The sequence below is a fragment of the Gigantopelta aegis genome, chromosome 15 (assembly GCF_016097555.1).
Source record: "Gigantopelta aegis isolate Gae_Host chromosome 15, Gae_host_genome, whole genome shotgun sequence".
NCBI lineage: Eukaryota > Metazoa > Mollusca > Gastropoda > Neomphalida > Peltospiridae > Gigantopelta > Gigantopelta aegis.
The window spans coordinates 408,312-430,809 of NC_054713.1; the positions used below are offsets into that span (position 1 = coordinate 408,312).

A 22,498-nucleotide genomic window follows, 5' to 3' on the forward strand; every position below is an offset into this window, starting at 1 on the left:
AGTAACATATCTCATTTATTAACTGTCTGTGGCTTGTTTTATGAGACATATGATGGATGTGTCTCCTCCTCCCGACCAAACGTTGATTAGAAAGTTAAACATCTCAGAATGCTTGTTTTCTGATAGATACTATGGATCGAACACTGATTTGAAAGTTAACCGTTTCAGAGTAGACGAGCTGATGATCTATCTACCCCTTCCGACCAAACTTTGATTTGAAAGTTACACATTAACTTTCAGAATGCTTGTTTTATGAAAGATATGCTATCTATTCCTCCCAACCAAACGTTGATTAGAAAGTTAAATATCTCAGAATGCCTGTTTTATAAAAAATATGCTGTCTACCCCTTCCACCAAGCCTTGATTAGAAAGTCGAATGTTTCAGAGTGAACGAGCTGACAATCTATCTACCCCTTCCGACCAAATGTTGATTAGAAAGTTAAATATCTCAGAATGCCTGTTTTATAAAAGATATGCTGTCTACCTCCCACCAAGCCTTGATTAGAAAGTCGAATGTTTCAGAGTGAACGAGCTGACAATCTATCTACCCCTTCCGACCGAATGTTGATTAGAAAGTTAAATATCTCAGAATGCCTGTTTTATAAAAGATATGCTGTCTACCTCCCACCAAGCCTTGATTAGAAAGTCGAATGTTTCAGAGTGAACGAGCTGACAATCTATCTACCCCTTCCGACCAAATGTTGATTAGAAAGTTAAATATCTCAGAATGCCTGTTTTATAAAAGATATGCTGTCTACCTCCCACCAAGCCTTGATTAGAAAGTCGAATGTTTCAGAGTGAACGAGCTGACAATCTATCTACCCCTTCCGACCAAATGTTGATTAGAAAGTTAAATATCTCAGAATGCCTGTTTTATAAAAGATATGCTGTCTACCTCCCACCAAGCCTTGATTAGAAAGTCGAATGTTTCAGAGTGAACGAGCTGACAATCTATCTACCCCTTCCGACCAAATGTTGATTAGAAAGTTAAATATCTCAGAATGCCTGTTTTATAAAAGATATGCTGTCTACCTCCCACCAAGCCTTGATTAGAAAGTCGAATGTTTCAGAGTGAACGAGCTGACAATCTATCTTCCCCTTCCGACCAAACGTTGATTAGAAAGTTAAATATCTCAGAATGCTTGTGGGTGGGACGTAGCCCAGTGGTACAGCGTTCACTAAATGTGCGGCCAGTGTGGGATCGATCCCCGTCAGTGGGCCTATTGGGCTATTTCTCGTTCCAGCCAGTGCACTACGACTGGTATATCAAAGGCTGTGGTATGTACTACCCTGTCTGGGGTGGTGCATATAAAAGACCCCTTCCTGCTAATTGAAAAGAGTAGCTCATGAAGTGGTGACAGCGGGTTTCCTCTCTCAATATCTGTGTGGTCCTTAACCATATGTTTGACGCCATATTACCGTAAATAAAATGTGTTGAGTGCGTCGTTAAATAAAATATTTCTTTCTTTCAGAATGCTTGTTTTATGAAAGATACTATGTATCTGTCTCCTCCTCCCACCAAGCCTTGATTAGAAAGCTAAACGTTAACTCTCAGAATGTTTTAGAACACTATGGATCTGTCTCCCCTTCCTGACCAAACTTGGTGAGAAAGCTAAACATCTTAGAATGTTTGTTTATGAGAAATATGATGGATCTGTCTTCCCCTCGTGACCAAACCTTTATTGGAAAATTGACTGTTTCAGAGTAAATGAGCTGACAATCTGTCTACCCCTCACGTTGATTAGAAAGTTAACAGTTAACTCTCAGAATGCTTGTCCCAACCAAACATTGATTAGAAAGTTAACAGTTAACTCTCAGAATGCTTGTCCCAACCAAACGTTGATTAGAAAGTTAACAGTTAACTCTCAGAATGCTTGTCCCAACCAAACGTTGATTAGAAAGTTAACAGTTAACTCTCAGAATGCTTGTCCCAACCAAACGTTGATTAGAAAGTTGACCATTTCAGAGTGAACGAGCTGACAATGTTGAACGAGCGACTGAAGATCCAGCTGGAGGAGAAGGAGAAGGTCATCTCCACGCTGACCCGCAACATGGCCTCACTCGAGGTCAAGACCACGGAGGTGAGCTACGAGTCGACGGAGACGGACACAGCACGACAAATCCGCGAAGAGACCGAGGCTCTGCACTCGGCGCTGCGCAACATTGCAGAGGCCGTCATCAACGACGCCGACCGCGCCATCGATGAGGACTTGGAGCAGACCGAGGCAATGAGAACCGGGTCAAGGTCGGGCTCACCAATGAGGGCAAGGTCAACTTCACCGAGGTCACAGTCACCAACATTCCGACAGCGCTCGCCGAACCGATCGCCTTCGCCCAGAGGAAGGTCAAGGTCGCCGGCGTTCGCAGATGCCACGTTTTCCGCAGTGCAGGCTGCGCTGAATAAACGACAGCTGCAGGTTTCTGATCTACGAGCCAAACTGACAGCGAGTCGCGACCACATCGTGAATCTGAGGAAGAATATTGATGACGTTGAGAACGAGAAACGTCGCTTAGAGCTACACATTCTCAACCTGAAGGAAGATTTCGAGACCGCGTAAGTTGTAGAGATTATTATACAAGCGCGTGTGTCATATCGTGTTTATGTCCCGTGAGTTACAGAGATTATTATACAAGCGCGTGTGTCATATCGGGTTTATGTCCCGTGAGTTACAGAGATTATTATACAAGCGCGTGTGTCATATCGGGTTTATGTCCCGTGAGTTACAGAGGTTATTATACAAGCGCGTGTGTCATATCGGGTTTAGTTCCCGTGAGTTACAGAGGTTATTATACAAGCGCGTGTGTCATATCGGGTTTATGTCCCGTGAGTTGTAGGGATTATTATACAAGCGTGTGTGTCATATCGGGTTTATGTCCCATGAGTTGTAGAGATTATTATACAAGCACGTGTGTCATATCAGGTTTATGTCCTGAGGAAAATAATTTTCAGTTGTCAGAAACTTTAGCGAGGGACATCAACATGATACGAAATGGTAGTGACATGAGTTTCGTAAAATCAGTGTGACACACATGCAAGAGTAATAATTTCTTTATTATCCATATCATTAGAGTTTTGGGTTTTTTGTTTATGAATAACAAGGGCCATCTCAAATTGTTTCAATCACAACTAAGATGTCGCTTTACCAAAATTACGTCATTACACTTGTTATTACACGTGTGCCTCATATGATTTTTATTAAGTCTGTTCTGTGGATAATAACAAAATGTTTTAAATTGTCAGAGGTTAACTTTATGATAAAATTATTAACTACCGCTAGTTATTAAACTACAGTTTAAATCTATTCTACTGTATACTTTGTTTGTGTAATATCAAGTGAAAAGTGTTCATTCCTACTTTTGCTATTATATAAGCCCTACACAGTGTCTTACAAAACTATGTTTCAATATGTTTTTAAAACTTGAGTTCTGAAGTCTTTTTAGCTTTGTTGAGGAAGATTTTGAGACCGTTAATTCCACAGGGAATGACCTTACTAAATGTTACTATATATATAGCTGTAGAAAACACCTTACTACATGTAAATGTTACTATTTATAGCTGCAGGAAACACCTTACTAAATGTTACTATTTATAGCTGCAGGAAACACCTTACTAAATGTTACTATTTATAGCTGCAGGGAACACGTTACTAAACATTCCTATTTATAGCCACAGGGCGTGACCTTACTAAATGTTGTTGCTTATAGCCGCAGGGAGCGAGAAGACTCGTTCCGGGATCGGGACCGCATCAAGAACGCCCTGAACGTGACTGGGTCGGAGAAGTCTCAGCTGGAGAAAGTACGCCACGAGCTGAACGAGAACATCGAGTCGCTGCACCGTGAGATCGAGAAGCTGCAGGCGGCCAATTCGGAGCTGCAGAGACACCGAGACAACCTGGAGGACGAGAAGGAGGACATCAGCAAGGACAAAGAGAGACAGATCAAGGAGAACGAGAGATGGTCAGAGTTAAAGTCATTTTAGTAGTCAGGGATTTATCAAGGCGTTCTGTGGGTCCGAACATAGGCCCCTTCCCAAAACAAAGTGGCACTGAAAATTCCCAATTTCTGTGTTAAACATTCCCAATACAGTAAAGTACTTTTGTAACAAACTGCAAGGGACCAGGAACATCAGTTCGTTATAGCAGTAGTTCATTGTAAAGATTTACAGAAGTTAGCCGTTTTCATTCAAGAAGTCGGCCGTTTTGGATTTTTCAAATTTAAACACTATAAATACAAGAATTAGTGGGGTGTATTTTTTAATATTTCATTTATTATCACTAATAGAAGCAAATATGCATTGTTGAATCAAATGAGTGTTCATTCAATCACGTTTTCAAACAAAGTTGCTTATTTTTGTCTGCTTAGTGAGTGTTGGTCGCACAGTCTGTATGGCTGTAGCGATGTCGGCAATCGAATGAAACACAGGCATAGCTTCATCAACTTTACTTTGGAAAAACAGTGTTACGATGTCTGTCATGATTGCGCACCTAATGGGGTGGTATCTTGAAATTCCAATGTGCGAATTCTTTTTCTTGCCTTGCTGAACTCGGTTGACTGACATTTTGTTAATATTGTTTCCCATTGCTTCAGAATGGTACTAACAGTGGACTTTGGAATATCAAATTCGGCTGCTGTTTCTTTCTTTGATTTTCGGCCGGATTCAATAGCTGATATAATTTGGAATTTCGTATCTAGATCAAGTGCTTTTCTCTTACGTGATGAGTTGCTGTCTGTCATGATTGAACATCTACCGAATACTGTTCAGCATTTCATAATATTTGTGTTACCTTCCTTCAAAACAACTTATCCGATTATTTAATGCTAATTACAATGACTGTATAGTGAGTTGCATGTGTCAGTCTTATTGTTGGATACGGCACTTAAACAAGCGAACAATAGTGGTGAAGTGAGAATATACTGTTAATTGTTCAATACATTACTCCCTTAATTGATGCCAATCGACTAAGTAAATACACGCAGACGTTATCTGACTGAAGTTATCAGTATAGTCGTTCTGGATGCATTGCCGTTAATGCTATTGATTGATAAGATACAAATAAGATACCAAAAAAATTATGATCGGTTCGCTGTATATGCACTAATTTACACTGAAATTTACAATTTTGGCCAACAAATTGGTTTGTTTTAACAGTTAATTTGCTATATATAGATCGTTCTATACATTGAAATTTATTAATATTATATAGGGTGAAAAATCAGGACTTTACAATCAGTTTGTTCTAACCGGTAGTTTGTTGTAAGCATGTCCATTCTAAAAGTACTTTACTCTATATATATTTAATTATGTCTGTGCTTATAAATTAATTTAACAGTGATGTACTGCGTCATTCAGTGGCCTGAAAAAAATACCCCATGTATGATTTACTAGTGCTAATTTTCCCAATCCAGGGCTTCTAGATTATGGTAGCCCCACTCCCATGGCTAGTGATATTTAATGTTGGGCTAGTTAATAACTACTGTTGCCATGCCCGATGGCTAGTGAAAACAATTTGTCAAATGTTGCAGTTAAGTCTGTTTTGTAAATATGAATAGACAGAGAGAGATAGATGAAGGAGAACGAGAGATGGTGAGATTTAAACAATTTCTGTGATTGTCTTTTCAGCCAGAAGGTTCTGTCTCAGCAGGATCACAAGATGTCAAAACTACGCGAGGAGCTCGTTGAGACAAAGGAGATGTTGAACCGAGTCTGTCTCGACAAGGAAGTGTTGGAGGGACAGAAACTTGAACTAGGTCAGTGTGCTTTACATAGCAGTGTACCTAATCGGGCATGTTGGAGCAGGGGTGGACTGGGGGGGCTGAATAAAAAATATTATTGATAATAAATAGCATCTCATCGAGTTTCACGTGCATCTATCTTATAGTGAACTAAATACTTATATGTTGGATAAAAATAAGATAATAGATGAGTTACTTTGTTTGTAGGTAAAACATAGATGAATAAAATAAACAAATTATTTTGTTTTGTTTGTAGGTGAGGCGTTGTCGAAGGCGGAGCTACAGAAGGCGGAGCTAGAGGTGGAGATTAACAAACTGAAAACTGTGGAGGCGGGGCTTCGCGACGCCCTCCTCAAGATGCAGGAGCTGAATGAAGGTCTGGGCCAGGACAAGATAGAACTCAACAAGATCATCATCCAGGTTAGTGTAGATGTTTTTCACTGACAGTGTAGATGTTTTTCACTGACAGTGTAGATGTTTTCCACTGACAGTGTAGATGTTTTCCACTGACAGTGTAGATGTTTTCCACTGACAGTGTAGGTGTTTTCCACTGACAGTGTAGGTGTTTTTCACTGACAGTGTAGGTGTTTTTCACTGACAGTGTAGATGTTTTGCAGATGTTTTGCACTGACTGTTTTTGTTTTCCAGTTGGAGGCGGAGAAGAACGCTCTGTGTGGGGAGAAGTCAGCACTTGAAATGGAGAAAAGTGGAATCCGCGAAGAACTGGTTCGCGTCGAACAAGAGAAGATGGACCTGGACACCGAGAAAATGGGTCAGTCAGTCAAACACTGCTAAGTCTGGAAATACCAAAACAGTAAAATACTGATAAGTCATGAAATATATAATAGTAAAATACTGTTAAGTCATGAAGTAACAAAACAAAATACTGTTAAGTCATGAAGTAACAAAACAAAATACTGTTAAGTCATGAAGTAATAAAACATTAGTAACTACTGTTAAGTCATAAAATTAAAAAAAGGAGAGTGAAATAGTGTTGTCAGATATTGTTTATAAATAAAATATGAGATGAAATATTGTTAAATCATGAGAGATAAAAATGTATATAATATATATTGTGAGATGAAATATTAAAACGTTAATCAAATATTGTTAAATCATGAAAGATAAAAATGTATATCATATATAGTGTGAGATGAAATATTAAAACGTTAATCAAATATTGTTAAATCATGAAAGATAAAAATGGATATAATACTGTAGATACTAAAATTAATGCGTTCCTAAATTAATGCGTGTGACGGTGGGCAGACTAAAATGCGACATGAAATTAATGCTAGTGGCCCCCTTTTTGAAATATTACTTTTCTAACAACATATGTCTGTGTACTTTTCGGTTAAATCCGAATTAAAGGTCTCTTCAATGAGATCAACTCACTAACATATTTGTGTAGACATCAATTACTCTGTTTAGTCCCTTTATGTAATGTGTTTAACTAAATCTTGTTAAACATGTATGTACTATTACAACTGTATCTTTATCTGTGAATGGTGATTTCAAAATCATAATGAAAGAACAATTCACCCAGTGCTATGCCGACAAAGTTGCATCAAACTTGAACAGCAAAAACAAAGAAACCGTTGACCTCAGGATTAGCGTGCTAAAACACATTCACGTGATGGATCGTGTCGGCTATTGACAGGGTGGCCAAAGACCCTGAAATCGTCACACGTGGCTGGCAGCTTGCTGAACTATTGGACAATTAGTCTGTCTCGTCTATAATGAATTGTTTTCCAGTTGTGTGTTATAAATATATTAGAATTTTAATCTTTGTTTTGTTTTAATAACATGGAGCACACAGACAAAAATATAGACATAAATGTGTCATGTTATTAATGCGTATAACACAATCTCGCATTTTTCGCATTAATAAAATGATCGCATTAATTTCAGGATCTACAGTATATATTGTGAGATGAAATTTATATTAAAACATTAATCAAATATTGTTAAATCATAAAAGATAAAAATGTAAATAAACTATTGTGATATGAAATATTGAAACTGTTAAACCGAAAAATATCACGTAATGTTACTAAGTGGTTCCTCCGACTACAGTTTATTTTGTGGGATACAAAATTATATTTGTTGAATATTTATTTACTGCATGCTAAATATAGCCGATAATGAAAACTGACTGATGACATCCATCATTTAGTACATGACATTTGTAGAATCGAGTAATAATATTAAAGTAGTTTTGTTTAATGACACCACTAGAGCATTAAATGACATTGTATACTTTGTATATCTGTTATTAAATGTTAATATGATATAACAATGTTACTTAATAAATGTGGGATTTTTTTTCCATAGGGCTGAACCAAACTCTTGAATTATCAGAGTTTTCTCGACAACAGCTTGAAGATGAAATTCGTTCTCTAAATGCTGAGAAAGCCGAGATCACAGCTCAGCTCTCTGTTGTAAGTATACGAACAGTATTACCCATGTAGTATATCACGGTATCACACATGTAGTATATCACAGTATTACACATGTAGTATATACACAGTATTACACGTAGTATTTCACAGTATCACACATGTAGTTTATACATAGTATTACACATGTGGTATATACACAGTATTACACGTGGTATATACACAGTATTATACATGTGGTATATACACAGTATTACACATGTAGTATATCACAGTATTACATGTATATACATAGTATTACACGTGGTATATCACAGTATTACACGTGGTATATACACAGTACACATGTGGTATATACACAGTATTACACATGTAGTATATCACAGTATTACACATGGTATATACACAGTATTACACATGTGGTATATACACACAGTAGTACACATGTGGTATATCAGTAGTACACGTGTGGTATATCACAGTATTACACGTAGTATTTCACAGTATTACACATTTAGTTTATCACAGTATTACGCTTAGTATTTCACAGTATTACACATTTAGTATTTATTACACATTTAGTATTTCACAGTATTACACATTTAGTATTTCACAGTATTACACATTTAGTATATCACAGTATTACATTTAGTATATCACAGTATTACATTTAGTATTTCACAGTATTACACATTTAGTATTTCACAGTATTACACATTTAGTATTTCACAGTATTACACATTTAGTATTTCACAGTATTACACATTTAGTATATCACAGTATTACACTTAGTATTTCACAGTATTACACTTAGTATTTCACAGTATTACACATGTAGTATTTCACAGTATTACACATATAGTATTACACAGTATTACACATTTAGTATTTCACAGTATTACACATTTAGTATATCACAGTATTACATTTAGTATTTCACAGTATTACACATGTAGTATTTCACAGTATTACACATATAGTATATCACAGTATTACACTTAGTATTTCACAGTATTACACATTTAGTATTTCACAGTATTACACATATAGTATATCACAGTATTACACATATAGTATTTCACAGTATTACACATTTAGTATATCACAGTATTACACATGTAGTATTTCACAGTATTACACATATAGTATTACACAGTATTACACATTTAGTATTTCACAGTATTACACATTTAGTATATCACAGTATTACATTTAGTATTTCACAGTATTACATATTTAGTATTTAGAGAATAACTAACGAGCTACGAGGAATTACGGATTATCTGTCCCGAGTGAATTAATGTTGACTGACATACTAAGAGTATTACATGACTGTGACAAGAGTACTAAATGACTGACATACTAAGAGTATTACATGACTGTGACAAGAGTACTAAATGACTGACATACTAAGAGTATTACATGACTGTGACATTAAGAGTACTAAATGACTGACATACTAAGAGTATTACATGACTGTGACATTAAGAGTACTAAATGACTGACATACTAAGAGTATTACATGACTGTGACAAGAGTACTAAATGACTGACATACTAAGAGTATTACATGACTGACAAGAGTACTAAATGACTGACATACTAAGAGTATTACATGACTGTGACAAGAGTACTAAATGACTGACATACTAAGAGTATTACATGACTGTGACATTAAGAGTACTAAATGACTGACATACTAAGAGTATTACATGACTGTGACATTAAGAGTACTAATTGACTGACATACTAAGAGTATTACATGACTGTGACATTAAGAGTACTAAATGACTGACATACTAAGAGTATTACATGACTGTGACATTAAGAGTACTAAATGACTGACATACTAAGAGTATTACATGACTGTGACAAGAGTACTAAATGACTGACATACTAAGAGTATTACATGACTGTGACATTAAGAGTACTAAATGACTGACATACTAAGAGTATTACATGACTGTGACATTAAGAGTACTAAATGACTGACATACTAAGAGTATTACATGACTGTGACGAGAGTACTAAATGACTGACATACTAAGAGTATTACATGACTGTGACAAGAGTACTAAATGACTGACATACTAAGAGTATTACATGACTGTGACATTAAAAGTACTAAATGACTGACATACTAAGAGTATTACATGACTGTGACATTAAGAGTACTAAATGACTGACATACTAAGAGTATTACATGACTGTGACATTAAGAGTACTAAATGACTGACATACTAAGAGTATTACATGACTGTGACAAGAGTACTAAATGACTGACATACTAAGAGTATTACATGACTGTGACAAGATTACTAAATGACTGACATACTAAGAGTATTACATGACTGTGACATTAAGAGTACTAATTGACTGACATACTAAGAGTATTACATGACTGTGACATTAAGAGTACTAAATGACTGACATACTAAGAGTATTACATGACTGTGACATTAAGAGTACTAAATGACTGACATACTAAGAGTATTACATGACTGTGACAAGAGTACTAAATGACTGACATACTAAGAGTATTACATGACTGTGACAAGAGTACTAAATGACTGACATACTAAGAGTATTACATGACTGTGACATTAAAAGTACTAAATGACTGACATACTAAGAGTATTACATGACTGTGACATTAAGAGTACTAAATGACTGACATACTAAGAGTATTACATGACTGTGACATTAAGAGTACTAAATGACTGACATACTAAGAGTATTACATGACTGTGACAAGAGTACTAAATGACTGACATACTAAGAGTATTACATGACTGTGACAAGAGTACTAAATGACTGACATACTAAGAGTATTACATGACTGTGACATTAAGAGTACTAAATGACTGACATACTAAGAGTATTACATGACTGTGACATTAAGAGTACTAAATGACTGACATACTAAGAGTATTACATGACTGTGACATTAAGAGTACTAATTGACTGACATATATTAAGAGTATTAAATGACTGTGACATATTACAAGTATTACATGACTGACATATATTAAGAGTATTACATGACTGTGACATTAAGAGTACTAAATGACTGACATACTAAGAGTATTACATGACTGTGACATTAAGAGTACTAAATGACTGACATACTAAGAGTATTACATGACTGTGACAAGAGTACTAAATGACTGACATACTAAGAGTATTACATGACTATGACAAGAGTACTAAATGACTGACATACTAAGAGTATTACATGACTGTGACAAGATTACTAAATGACTGACATACTAAGAGTATTACATGACTGTGACATTAAGAGTACTAATTGACTGACATACTAAGAGTATTACATGACTGTGACATTAAGAGTACTAAATGACTGACATACTAAGAGTATTACATGACTGTGACATTAAGAGTACTAAATGACTGACATACTAAGAGTATTACATGACTGTGACAAGAGTACTAAATGACTGACATACTAAGAGTATTACATGACTGTGACAAGAGTACTAAATGACTGACATACTAAGAGTATTACATGACTGTGACATTAAGAGTACTAAATGACTGACATACTAAGAGTATTACATGACTGTGACATTAAGAGTACTAAATGACTGACATACTAAGAGTATTACATGACTGTGACATTAAGAGTACTAAATGACTGACATACTAAGAGTATTAAATGACTGACATATTACAAGTATTACATGACTGACATATATTAAGAGTATTACATGACTGTGACATTAAGAGTACTAAATGACTGACATACTAAGAGTATTACATGACTGTGACATTAAGAGTACTAAATGACTGACATACTAAGAGTATTACATGACTGTGACAAGAGTACTAAATGACTGACATACTAAGAGTATTACATGACTGTGACAAGAGTACTAAATGACTGACATACTAAGAGTATTACATGACTGTGACATTAAGAGTACTAAATGACTGACATACTAAGAGTATTACATGACTGTGACAAGAGTACTAAATGACTGACATACTAAGAGTATTACATGGCTGTGACATTAAGAGTACTAAATGACTAACATACTAAGAGTATTTTATGACTGTTTCAGGTGAGCCGACAGAAGCAGGCTCTCTCCGAAGAGCTCCTTTCAGCGAGGAAAGAACTCGAGCGGCAGCAGGTGGCTTTCGAGCACGTTTCGAAGGAGAAGGAGATCTTGAACCAGGAGAAGGGCGAGCTGGTTGTCCAGGTAACGGCGGTAGAGCGTGAGAACCGCCAGCAGAGCGAGACAATCGCGGCTCTGTCGAGCGACAAGGACACGCTGGAGGCGGCGCTGTACGAGGCGCAGCAGAACATGACAGCACTTGATGTGCGCAAGGCTCAGCTAGAGGCCGAGAACCAGGAGCTGATAGTACGCAAGGAAAACCTACAAGGTAAACACGGTTAGAACCAGGAACTGATAGTGCGTAAGGTAAACACTTACAACCAGGAGCTGATAGTGCGCAAGGAAAACCTGCAAAGTAAACACTGTTAGAACTAGGAGCTGATAGTGCGCAAGGAAAACCTGCAAGGTAAGCACGGTTAGAACCAGGAGCTGATAGTGCACAAGGAAAACCTGCAAGGTAAACACGGTTAGAACCAGGAGCTGATAGTGCACAAGGGAAACATACATGGTAAACACGGTTAAAATGAGGAGCTAATAATGCACACGGAAAACATGGTTAGAACCAGGAGCTGATAGTGTGCAAGGAAAACCTGCAAAGTAAACGTGGTTAGAACCAGGAGCTGATAGTGTGCAAGGAAAAACTACACGGTAAACCCTGTTAGAACCAGAAGCTGATAGTGCAAAAGGAAAACCTGCAAAGTAAACATGGTTAGAACCAGGAGCTGATAGTGTGCAAGGAAAAACTACACAGTAAACACTGTTAGAACCAGGAGCTGATAGTGCAAAAGGAAAACCTACAAGGTAAACACGGTTAGAACCAGGAGCTGATAGTGTGCAAGGAAAACATACACGGTAAACACGGTTAGAACCAGAAGCTGATAGTGCGCAAGGAAAACCTGCAAGGTAAACACTGTTAGAACCAGGGGCTGATAGTGCGTAAGGAAAACCTGCAAGGTAAACACGGTTAGAACCAGGAGCTGAGAGTGTGCAAGGAAAACCTACACGGTAAACACTACACACGGTTAGAACCAGGAGCTGATAGTGCACAAGGAAAACCTGCAAGGTAAACATGGTTAGAACCAGGAGCTGATAGTGCGCAAGCAAAGCTTGCAAGGTAAACACAGTTAGAACCAGGAGCTGATAGTGCGCAAGGAAAACCTACACGGTAAACACGGTTAGAACCAGGAGCTGATAGTGTGCAAGGAAAACCTACACGGTAAACACGGTTAGAACCAGGAGCTGATAGTGCGCAAGAAAAACCTGCAAGGTAAACATGGTTAGAACTAGGAGCTGATAGTGCACAAGGAAAACCTGCAAGGTAAACACAGTTAGAACCAGGAGCTGATAGTGCGCAAAGAAAATCTTGTCTAAAAGGTGTATTTATATAGATAATGCTATGAGAATGTTGTGTTATAGGTGAAATGCTGCGTGTACATATTTCTAATATTATAACATTGTGTTACAGCCGAGATCCATCGAATCGTTAAAGAGAAGGAATCTGACCTTGACCGGGCGGAACATCAGAAAGAGGCTCTGAGCAGTCGTCTGCAGCAGATGGAGCGTGACCTCCAGATGGCACTTGCTCAGGAGAAACAGGCGCATGAGGAAGACGTAGAGAGACTGTCGCGAGAGAGAGTGAGTACAGCTTTGTGGTAGAGTGTGGAAAGACTGTCTCGTGAGAGATGGCCATTTATGTCAAACATTTGGTAAATTTAACATATAGTCGTAGAGAGGAAACCCGCTACATTTTTCCATTAGTAGCAAGGATCTTTTGTATGCACAATCCCCTTTACAGGATAACATATACCACGGCCTTTGATATACCAGTCATGGTGCACTGGCTGGAATGAGAAATAGCCAAATGGGCCTATCAATAGGGATCGTTCCCTAGCTGACTGCATATCAAGCGAGTGCTTAGCTCAGTGGTAGAGTGCTCGTGGCTGAGTTCATGTATTACAGAAAATATTCCACTTGGTTGTAATTGCAGGAATTTTCACAACTTGTGTTTGTTTGTTAATTGATCAATTAAAACTGTTGACCATAGTTGTTAGAGAGTGTGAAATCTTGTCAGTTATTACAGTTTTTGTACAGTTAACTTGCACATTAGATATCAGTTAAATTATCTGTTTTGGTATACATCCATAATGTTTCTAAACACGGTCGTGATGTTAAAATTTATTTTATGCAAAACCAAAAAGTCATGTATGTGTGTTAAGTAGTTAATTATTTCACTAATGTCACTAATTACAGGACTCCCAGTGTGTGGAGTTTGACAGCCTGTTAAGAGAAGTTGTATACGTGTGTTAATTAGTTAATTACTGATGTTAATTACAGGACTCCCAGCGTATGGAGTTTGACAGCCTGCATGAACAGCTGATTCACCAGCACAACATGGAGAAGGAGGATCTGTGTTCACGGTTCCACCGCGAGAAGGAGGAGCTGCAGGAGGAGATTGCCGCACTCCAGCGCGATCGGGATGACTCGCTTCTCATGGCCGAAAACGACAAACAGCAGGTGAGTCGTGCGTCATAGATGTAAACACTCAATATACGACAAACCACAGATGAGTCATGCGTCAGATTTAAACACTCAGTGCGAGTTGTGCATCATACATTTAAAATCTCATATATGACAAACCGCAGATGAGTCATGCATCAGAGATTTAAACACACAATGTGAGACATGCGTCATAGATTTAAAATCTCATATATGACAAACTGCAGATGAGTCATGCGTCAGATGTTTAAACACACAATGTGAGTTGTGCGTCATAGATTTAAACATTCAATATATGACAAACAGCAGGTGAGTCTTGCGTCATATATGTAAACACTCAATATATGACAAACAGCGGTGGAGTCATGCGTCAGATGTAAACACTCAATGTGAGTCGTGCATCATACATTTAAAATCTCATATATGACAAACCACAGATGAGTCATGCATCAGATGTTTAAACACACAATGTGAGTTGTGCGTCATAGATTTAAACATTCAATATATGACAAACAGAGGTGAGTCTTGCGTCATATATGTAAACACTCAATATATGATAAACGGCAGGTGAGTTGTGCCTCATACATATAACCAAGCTAGAGAAAACACTGTGTTGTTACACGTAAACGCATGTTTCTTCTTGCAGGCTCTGTCATTGTGTTATATACGAGTATGTAGATGTTTGTTCTTGCAGGCTTTGTCGTCATGTTATATACCAATATGTACTTGTTTCTTCTTGCAGGCTCTGTCGTTGCTGGAGCAGGAGAAGAGCACCCTCCAGGAGAAGCATGGCCAGCTGCAGACGGATCTGGCGAGCGCTCACCTCGAGTACGAGCGGCTGAAGCGTGAGTTTCAGGCGCGTGTTGAGCAGGACCGCAACTCGATCAACTCGCTCACCGCGGAGATGAAGAACTTCCGCATGCAGTTCGAGGAGACCGTGTACGTTACCACAGAAACAGCTCGTTTCACAGAATGGATGGATTGATGGATGAGTGAATGAATGAATAAATGAATGAATGAATGAATGAATGAAAAAATGAATGAATGAATGAATGAAGGAACCAACCAACCAACTTACCAAATAACCAACAAATGAACAAATGAAAGAATAAATGAATGATGCTGAAGAATTTCACATGGAAACAACTTGCAGTGAATTGATGTGTGAATGAATGAATGAATGAATGTTTGAGTGGATTAGTTTGTCTCACCTTGACATAGTGAATAAGCAAAATCTAGGTATTACTTTTTTAATGGAAAGAAAGCTGGTATATCATGTATTTTCTAAAAATAAAAAACTTCTCCTTATCATAGAAGACAATATTCAGTTTGGCTGATGTGTCACATATTTTGATTATTGTTTGAGATTTCCAAAGATATGGTAGAAGACAGTATTCAGTTTGGCTGATGTGTCATGTATTTTGATTATTGTTTGAGGTTTCCAGAGATATGATAGTAGACAGTATTCAGTTTGGCTGATGTGTCACGTATTTTGATTATTGTTTGAGGTTTCCAGAGATATGATAGTAGACAATATTCAGTACGGCTGATGTGTCACGTATTTTGATTATTGTTTGAGATTTCCAGGGATATGATAGTAGACAGTATTCAGTTTGGCTGATGTTTCACATATTTTGATTATTGTTTGAGATTTACAGAGATATGATAGTAGACAGTATTCAGTTTGGCTGATGTGTCACATATTTTGATTATTGTTTGGGGTTTCCAGTGATGTAGTGGTAGACAATATTCAGTATGGTTTACCTGTCGTGTATTTGTTTTATTACTGTTTGTGGTTTCCAGTGAGACGCACACGAAGGAGATCAAAGAGCTGAACTCGGTGATCCGTGACGTGAGTCGACAGCGCGACGCAGCGATGCGCGAGTGTGCGGAGCTGAAGACACAGCTCAAGCTGGTGGAGGAGACAAGGGACGTAATCCGCAGAGACTTGATCGAGGCCAACAGAAAGATCAGAGAAGGTGAGAAAAAGCTAATCAGCCTGAGTCTGATGTTAAACACTGGCTTTGCTGCTGTAGTTAAGACGATTCCAACCAACAAAATGTTTTTAACAACTAAAATTTCACGTAAAATGCATTTTCCTGTTTAGAATACCAGTGTCTGGGCTTTCGATCGTCCCAATGTTTGTAGGAGCTCAAATTTTCTATTATTTGAAAATATACAAGTATTCTGTTTCGTATTGTTTCACAATATTGGGAGGTAAAATCCAGTTGAGACTGCTACAGACATTAGGATGATCAGCATCACAGTGAATATACAGACAGTGGTGTTCTAAACATGAACACATTGTAATATTTAAATGTATAATAATCTCTGTGTGTGTGCTGTATTTCAGCGGAGGAGCTCAAAGATTTAGTGATTGTGTGTAATATTTAAACATATACTAATCTGTGTGTGTGCTGTATTTCAGCGGAGGAGCTCAAAGATTTAGTGATTGTGTGTAATATTTAAATGTATAATAATCTATGTATGTGTGCTGTATTTCAGCGGAGGACCTCAAAGGTTTAGTGATTGTGTGTAATATTTAAACGTATAATAATCTATGTATGTGTGCTGTATTTCAGCGGAGGAGCTCAAAGATTTAGTGATTGTGTGTAATATTTAAATGTATAATAATCTATGTATGTGTGCTGTATTTCAGCGGAGGACCTCAAAGGTTTAGTGATTGTGTGTAATATTTAAATGTATAATAATCTCTGTGTGTTGTATCACAGCGGAGGAGCACAAGGAGTTGATGCGTAAGGACGTGATGGATCTGAAGCGCGCAGTCAATGACGAGATCCACGAGAAGGAAATGCTCAGCAAGACGGCAGATGAGCTGAGGGGGACAGTTAAACGAGCAGAGGGAGACAAGACCGAGCTGAACCGTGCACTGCAGGACGCCAAGCAGAGAATAGCTAGTGAGTTCTCATTGGTGCTTTATATAGCTAGGGACATTTCATTGGTTCTTTATTGGTTTATTGTATAGCTAGTGAGTTCTCATTGGTTCTGTATTCGTGTTATAGAAAATAGTTAATGAGTTCTCATTGGTTCTTCATTCGTGTATTACACAGAATAGTTAGTGGGTTCTCATTGGTTCTTTATTCGTGTATTACAGAGAATAGTTAGTGAATTCTCATTGGTTCTTTATTCGTGTATTACAGAGAATAGTTAGTGAATTCTCATTGGTTCTTTATTCGTGTTATAGAAAATAGTTAATGAGTTCTCATTGGTTTTTTATCCGTGTATTACACAGAATAGTTAGTGGGTTCTCATTGGTTCTTTATTCGTGTATTACAGAGAATAGTTAGTGAATTCTCATTGGTTCTTTATTCGTGTGTTATAGAAAATAGTTAATGAGTTCTCATTGGTTTTTTATTTGTGTATTACACAGAATAGTTAGAGGGTTCTCATTGGTTCTTTATTCATGTATTACAGAGAATAGTTAGTGAATTCTCATTGGTTCTTTATTCGTGTATTACACAGAATATTTCGTTGATTTGTGTATTTTATAGCTAGTGAGATTTTCATTGGTTAATTGTATAGCCATTAAGATTTTGTTTTAATTCTAGTGGGTCATGGATACTTTAAAACTATATACATATGTTTTGTTTCAGTTCTTGTGGACCAGTTTGAAGCGACACAGAAGGAGTCTAATGAGCTGCGTTCGAGTCTGCGCGAGGTCGAGAAGGCAAGACTGGAGGCCCGGCGAGAGTTACAGGATCTCCGACGCCAGGTCAAGATGCTCGATGGCGAGCGCAGCAAACTCGGGAAGGAGGTCAGTGACCTCCAGCTGCGAGTCGCTCGGGATGAGGAGAAGGAGGAGGAGTCGCGCAGACACGCCTTCGATCTCAAACAGAAGGTAGCAGTCTAAATAATATTACATATGCCTTCAATCTCAAACAGAAGGTAGCAGTCTAGATAATATTACATACGCCTTCGATCTCAAACAAAAGGTAGCGGTCTAGATAATATTACATACGCCTTCGATCTCAAACAGAAGGTAGCGGTCTAGATAATATTACATACGCCTTCGATCTCAAACAGAAGGTAGCGGTCTAGATAATATTACATACGCCTTCGATCTCAAACAGAAGGTAGCGGTCTAGATAATATTACATACGCCTTCGATCTCAAACAGAAGGTAGCAGTCTAGATAATATTACATACGCCTTCGATCTCAAACAGAAGGTAGCAGTCTAGATAATATTACATACGCCTTCGATCTCAAACAGCAGGTAGCAGTCTAGATAATATTACATACGCCTTCGATCTCAAACAGAAGGTAGCAGTCTAGATAATATTACATACGCCTTCGATCTCAAACAGAAGGTAGCAGTCTAGATAATATTACATACGCCTTCGATCTCAAACAGAAGGTAGCGGTCTAGATAATATTACATACGCCTTCGATCTCAAACAGAAGGTAGCGGTCTAGATAATATTACATACGCCTTCGATCGGAAACAGAAGGTAGCGGTCTAGATAATATTACATACGCCTTCGATCGGAAACAGAAGGTAGCGGTCTAGATAATATTACATACGCCTTCGATCGGAAACAGAAGGTAGCGGTCTAGATAATATTACATACGCCTTCGATCTCAAACAGAAGGTAGCGGTCTAGATAATGTTACATACGCCTTCGATCTCAAACAGAAGGTAGCAGTCTAGATAATGTTACATACGCCTTCGATCTCAAACAGAAGGTAGCGGTGTAGATAATGTTATGTACGCCTTCGATCTCAAACAGAAGGTAGCGGTCTAGATAATATTACGTATGCCTTCGATCTCAAACAGAAGGTAGCAGTGTAGATAATATTACATACGCCTTCGATCTCAAACAGAGGGTAGCAGTGTAGATAATGTAACTGTATGGATGGATGCATGTGTGAGTGGATGGATGGACGGAGGTGAATGACATGCCTTTGATTTTAACATGGGGAAAGGCAAGAAAAGTTTGTTAACTGTGACATTTCAACACATTTTAAAGTATGGCAGTTAGTTGTGGTTTGTATTGGGACCCTTGATCTAAAATATGTGACAGACTACTCCTAGCCGGTAGTGTTGCACAAACTCAGTCTGTATCGACCTTGAGATAGATGATATTTTCACTTCACAACCAGTACTGTTGCACAAACTCAGTCTGTATCGACCTTGAGATAGATGATATTTTCACTTCACAACCAGTACTGTTGCACAAACTCAGTCTGTATCGACCTTGAGATAGATGATATTTTCACTTCACAACCAGTACTGTTGCACAAACTCGGTCTTTATCGACCTTGAGATAGATGATATTTTCACTTCACAACCAGTACTGTTGCACAAACCCAGTCTGTATCCACCTTGACATTGATGATATTTTCACTACACTGTCAAGGCTGATAGCATATGAATAATTGATAAAGAACTTAGGATTTCTAAATGAGACAATAAATCAATTATTTACGGTCACGTCTCACTGAGTTGTAATCAAATTAGCGTGACATGCAATGCGGCATGACGTTGTGTGCTGCAGAATTTGCCCATTTTCACTGGTTTAGTGTTAGCTGTTGAGGTTACCACCAACTTCTCCTTCAGGGTTTTATAGGTGTATTTTTCTTACCACTTTGAAGGTTTTTGAGATCTGTTGTATGCAACATGAAGGTATGATTTCTTTAAGTGATGCTATCTGATAATGAGTAGTTCTGCAATATTAATACACCAGCATAATGTACATGTGATAGATGGATGCATGGATGGATGGTGATTGGATTGATGGATGGATGGAGGAATAGTTGCATGGATGGATGAATGGATGAGGTGTAGATGGATGGATGGATGAATGGAGGAATAGTTGCATGGATGGATGAATGGATGAGGTGTAGATTGATGGATGGAGGAATGGATTGATGGAGGAATGGAGGAATCGTTGCATGGATGGATGAATGGATGGATGGTGATTGGATACATTGATGGAAGACTAGATTGACGGATGAATGGATGGGAAGATAGATGGAGGTATAGATGGATGAATGTATTAATGGCGGGTGAATGGATGGGTGGGTGTGTAAGTGAATGAATGAATGTCTGACATCACTGTAGAATGGAAAACACATTGGCTGCTTGCTATCAGGCAAATGTGAGTGAATTTGTGACATTAAATTTGTGTGATAATTTGTGTAATAATTTATAGTGTTTATTATGACTGTATCAGGTGAGTTTGCTATGATTTTTTAATAATAAATTTCCATTACATTCATTGCAATTTAACGCCATTCAATTGGTCCAGCCGTAGCAATATGATTTTGTTAATTTCTCAATGAATCAGGGAACATCATATGAAAAAAAAAAAATCATCCGCAAACTTTTGTGAGAACATTTCGCCGATTCATAGAGTTTGCGAATGATTTTTTTTGTTCATACCCTGATGAATGTAAAAGAAATAACAATACTTAAATAACATTGTGTTAATAAGGTCAGTTTGCTATGAATTGACTGGTTACTAACACAGTTTTGTTATGACTGTACCAGATCAGTTTGCTATGATTGCTTATTAGCATAGTGTTATTACGTTCAGTTTACTATGATTAATTATTAACCAAGTATCACTAAGATCAGTTTGCTGTGAACTGACTGGTTGCTAACCCCGTGTTTCTATGACTACTAGGTTGTGGAGACGGAGGCGAGTCGGGAGGCGCTGCGTAAGGAAGTGGCGAGCCTACAGCGTAAGATGGCTGAGCTGATTGACGAGTCTCGCCTCAAGGAGAAGGACTACCAGCTCTCGCTGGAGGACAGCCGGCGGTGCGAGCGCAAACTGGCCGACAACTGTCGCAACTTCGAGATCCAGCTGGAGAATGCCGGCGCCGACACGGCTGAGCTGCGGCTCAAGCTGAGCGGGGCCGAGGGAAGAGTTAACGCCCTTGAGGCGGCTCTCGCACGTCTGGAGGGAGCGAAGCACGACGTGGAATTCAAACTGAACAGCATCGTGTCGAGTCTGCGTCGCACCATCGGGTTCAGGCAGGAGATGCCGAGGTCTCGCAGTCCCATCAGGTCTCGCAGTCCCAGTCCCAAACGGTCCCGGCCAACATCACCCGCCAAAGGTAAATGGTTTTGTTGTGTATTAGTGAGTGAGATATCTTTAGTCCCAAACGGTCCCGGCCAATGTCACCCATTAAAGATAAACAGTTTTGTTGTGTATTAGTGAGTTGGATTTCTTTAGTCCCAAACGGTCCCGGCCAATGTCACCCATTAAAGATAAACAGTTTTGTTGTGTATTAGTGAGTGAGATTTCTTTAGTCCCAAACGGTCCCGGCCAGCATCACCCATTAAAGATAAACAGTTTTGTTGTGTATTAGTGAGTGAGATATCTTTAGTCCCAAACGGTCCCGGCCAGCATCACCCATTAAAGATAAACAGTTTTGTTGTGTATTAGTGAGTGAGATATCTTTAGTCCCAAACGGTCCCGGCCAGCATCACCCATTAAAGATAAACAGTTTTGTTGTGTATTAGTGAGTTGGATTTCTTTAGTCCCTAACAGTCCCGGCCAGCATCACCCATTAAAGATAAACAGTTTTGTTGTGTATTAGTGAGTGAGATATCTTTAGTCCCTAACAGTCCCGGCCAGCATCACCCATTAAAGATAAACAGTTTTGTTGTGTATTAGTGAGTGAGATATCTTTAGTCCCAAACAGTCCCGGCCAGCATCACCCATTAAAGGTAAATAGTTTTTTTGTGTAAGATTGAGTGAGATATCT

General features: G+C 38.2%; 1 protein-coding gene across 4 annotated transcripts in view; it reads left to right on the forward strand.

The window, feature by feature from the left end:
• LOC121390701 (rootletin-like) overlaps positions 1-22,498 on the forward strand; it is a 148,238-nt gene that overhangs the window by 102,306 nt on the left and 23,434 nt on the right. For all 4 annotated transcript variants that reach the window (XM_041522588.1, XM_041522589.1, XM_041522591.1 and 1 more), the window contains exons 9-22: positions 1,967-2,554; positions 3,706-3,957; positions 5,621-5,748; positions 5,990-6,153; positions 6,382-6,505; positions 8,068-8,174; positions 12,214-12,535; positions 13,733-13,902; positions 14,602-14,781; positions 15,506-15,702; positions 16,567-16,742; positions 17,496-17,681; positions 18,378-18,622; positions 21,412-21,844. In XM_041522588.1, coding sequence (XP_041378522.1) covers positions 1,967-2,554; positions 3,706-3,957; positions 5,621-5,748; positions 5,990-6,153; positions 6,382-6,505; positions 8,068-8,174; positions 12,214-12,535; positions 13,733-13,902; positions 14,602-14,781; positions 15,506-15,702; positions 16,567-16,742; positions 17,496-17,681; positions 18,378-18,622; positions 21,412-21,844 — 3,272 coding nt within the window. The remainder of the gene's footprint in view (positions 1-1,966; positions 2,555-3,705; positions 3,958-5,620; positions 5,749-5,989; positions 6,154-6,381; positions 6,506-8,067; positions 8,175-12,213; positions 12,536-13,732; positions 13,903-14,601; positions 14,782-15,505; positions 15,703-16,566; positions 16,743-17,495; positions 17,682-18,377; positions 18,623-21,411; positions 21,845-22,498) is intronic.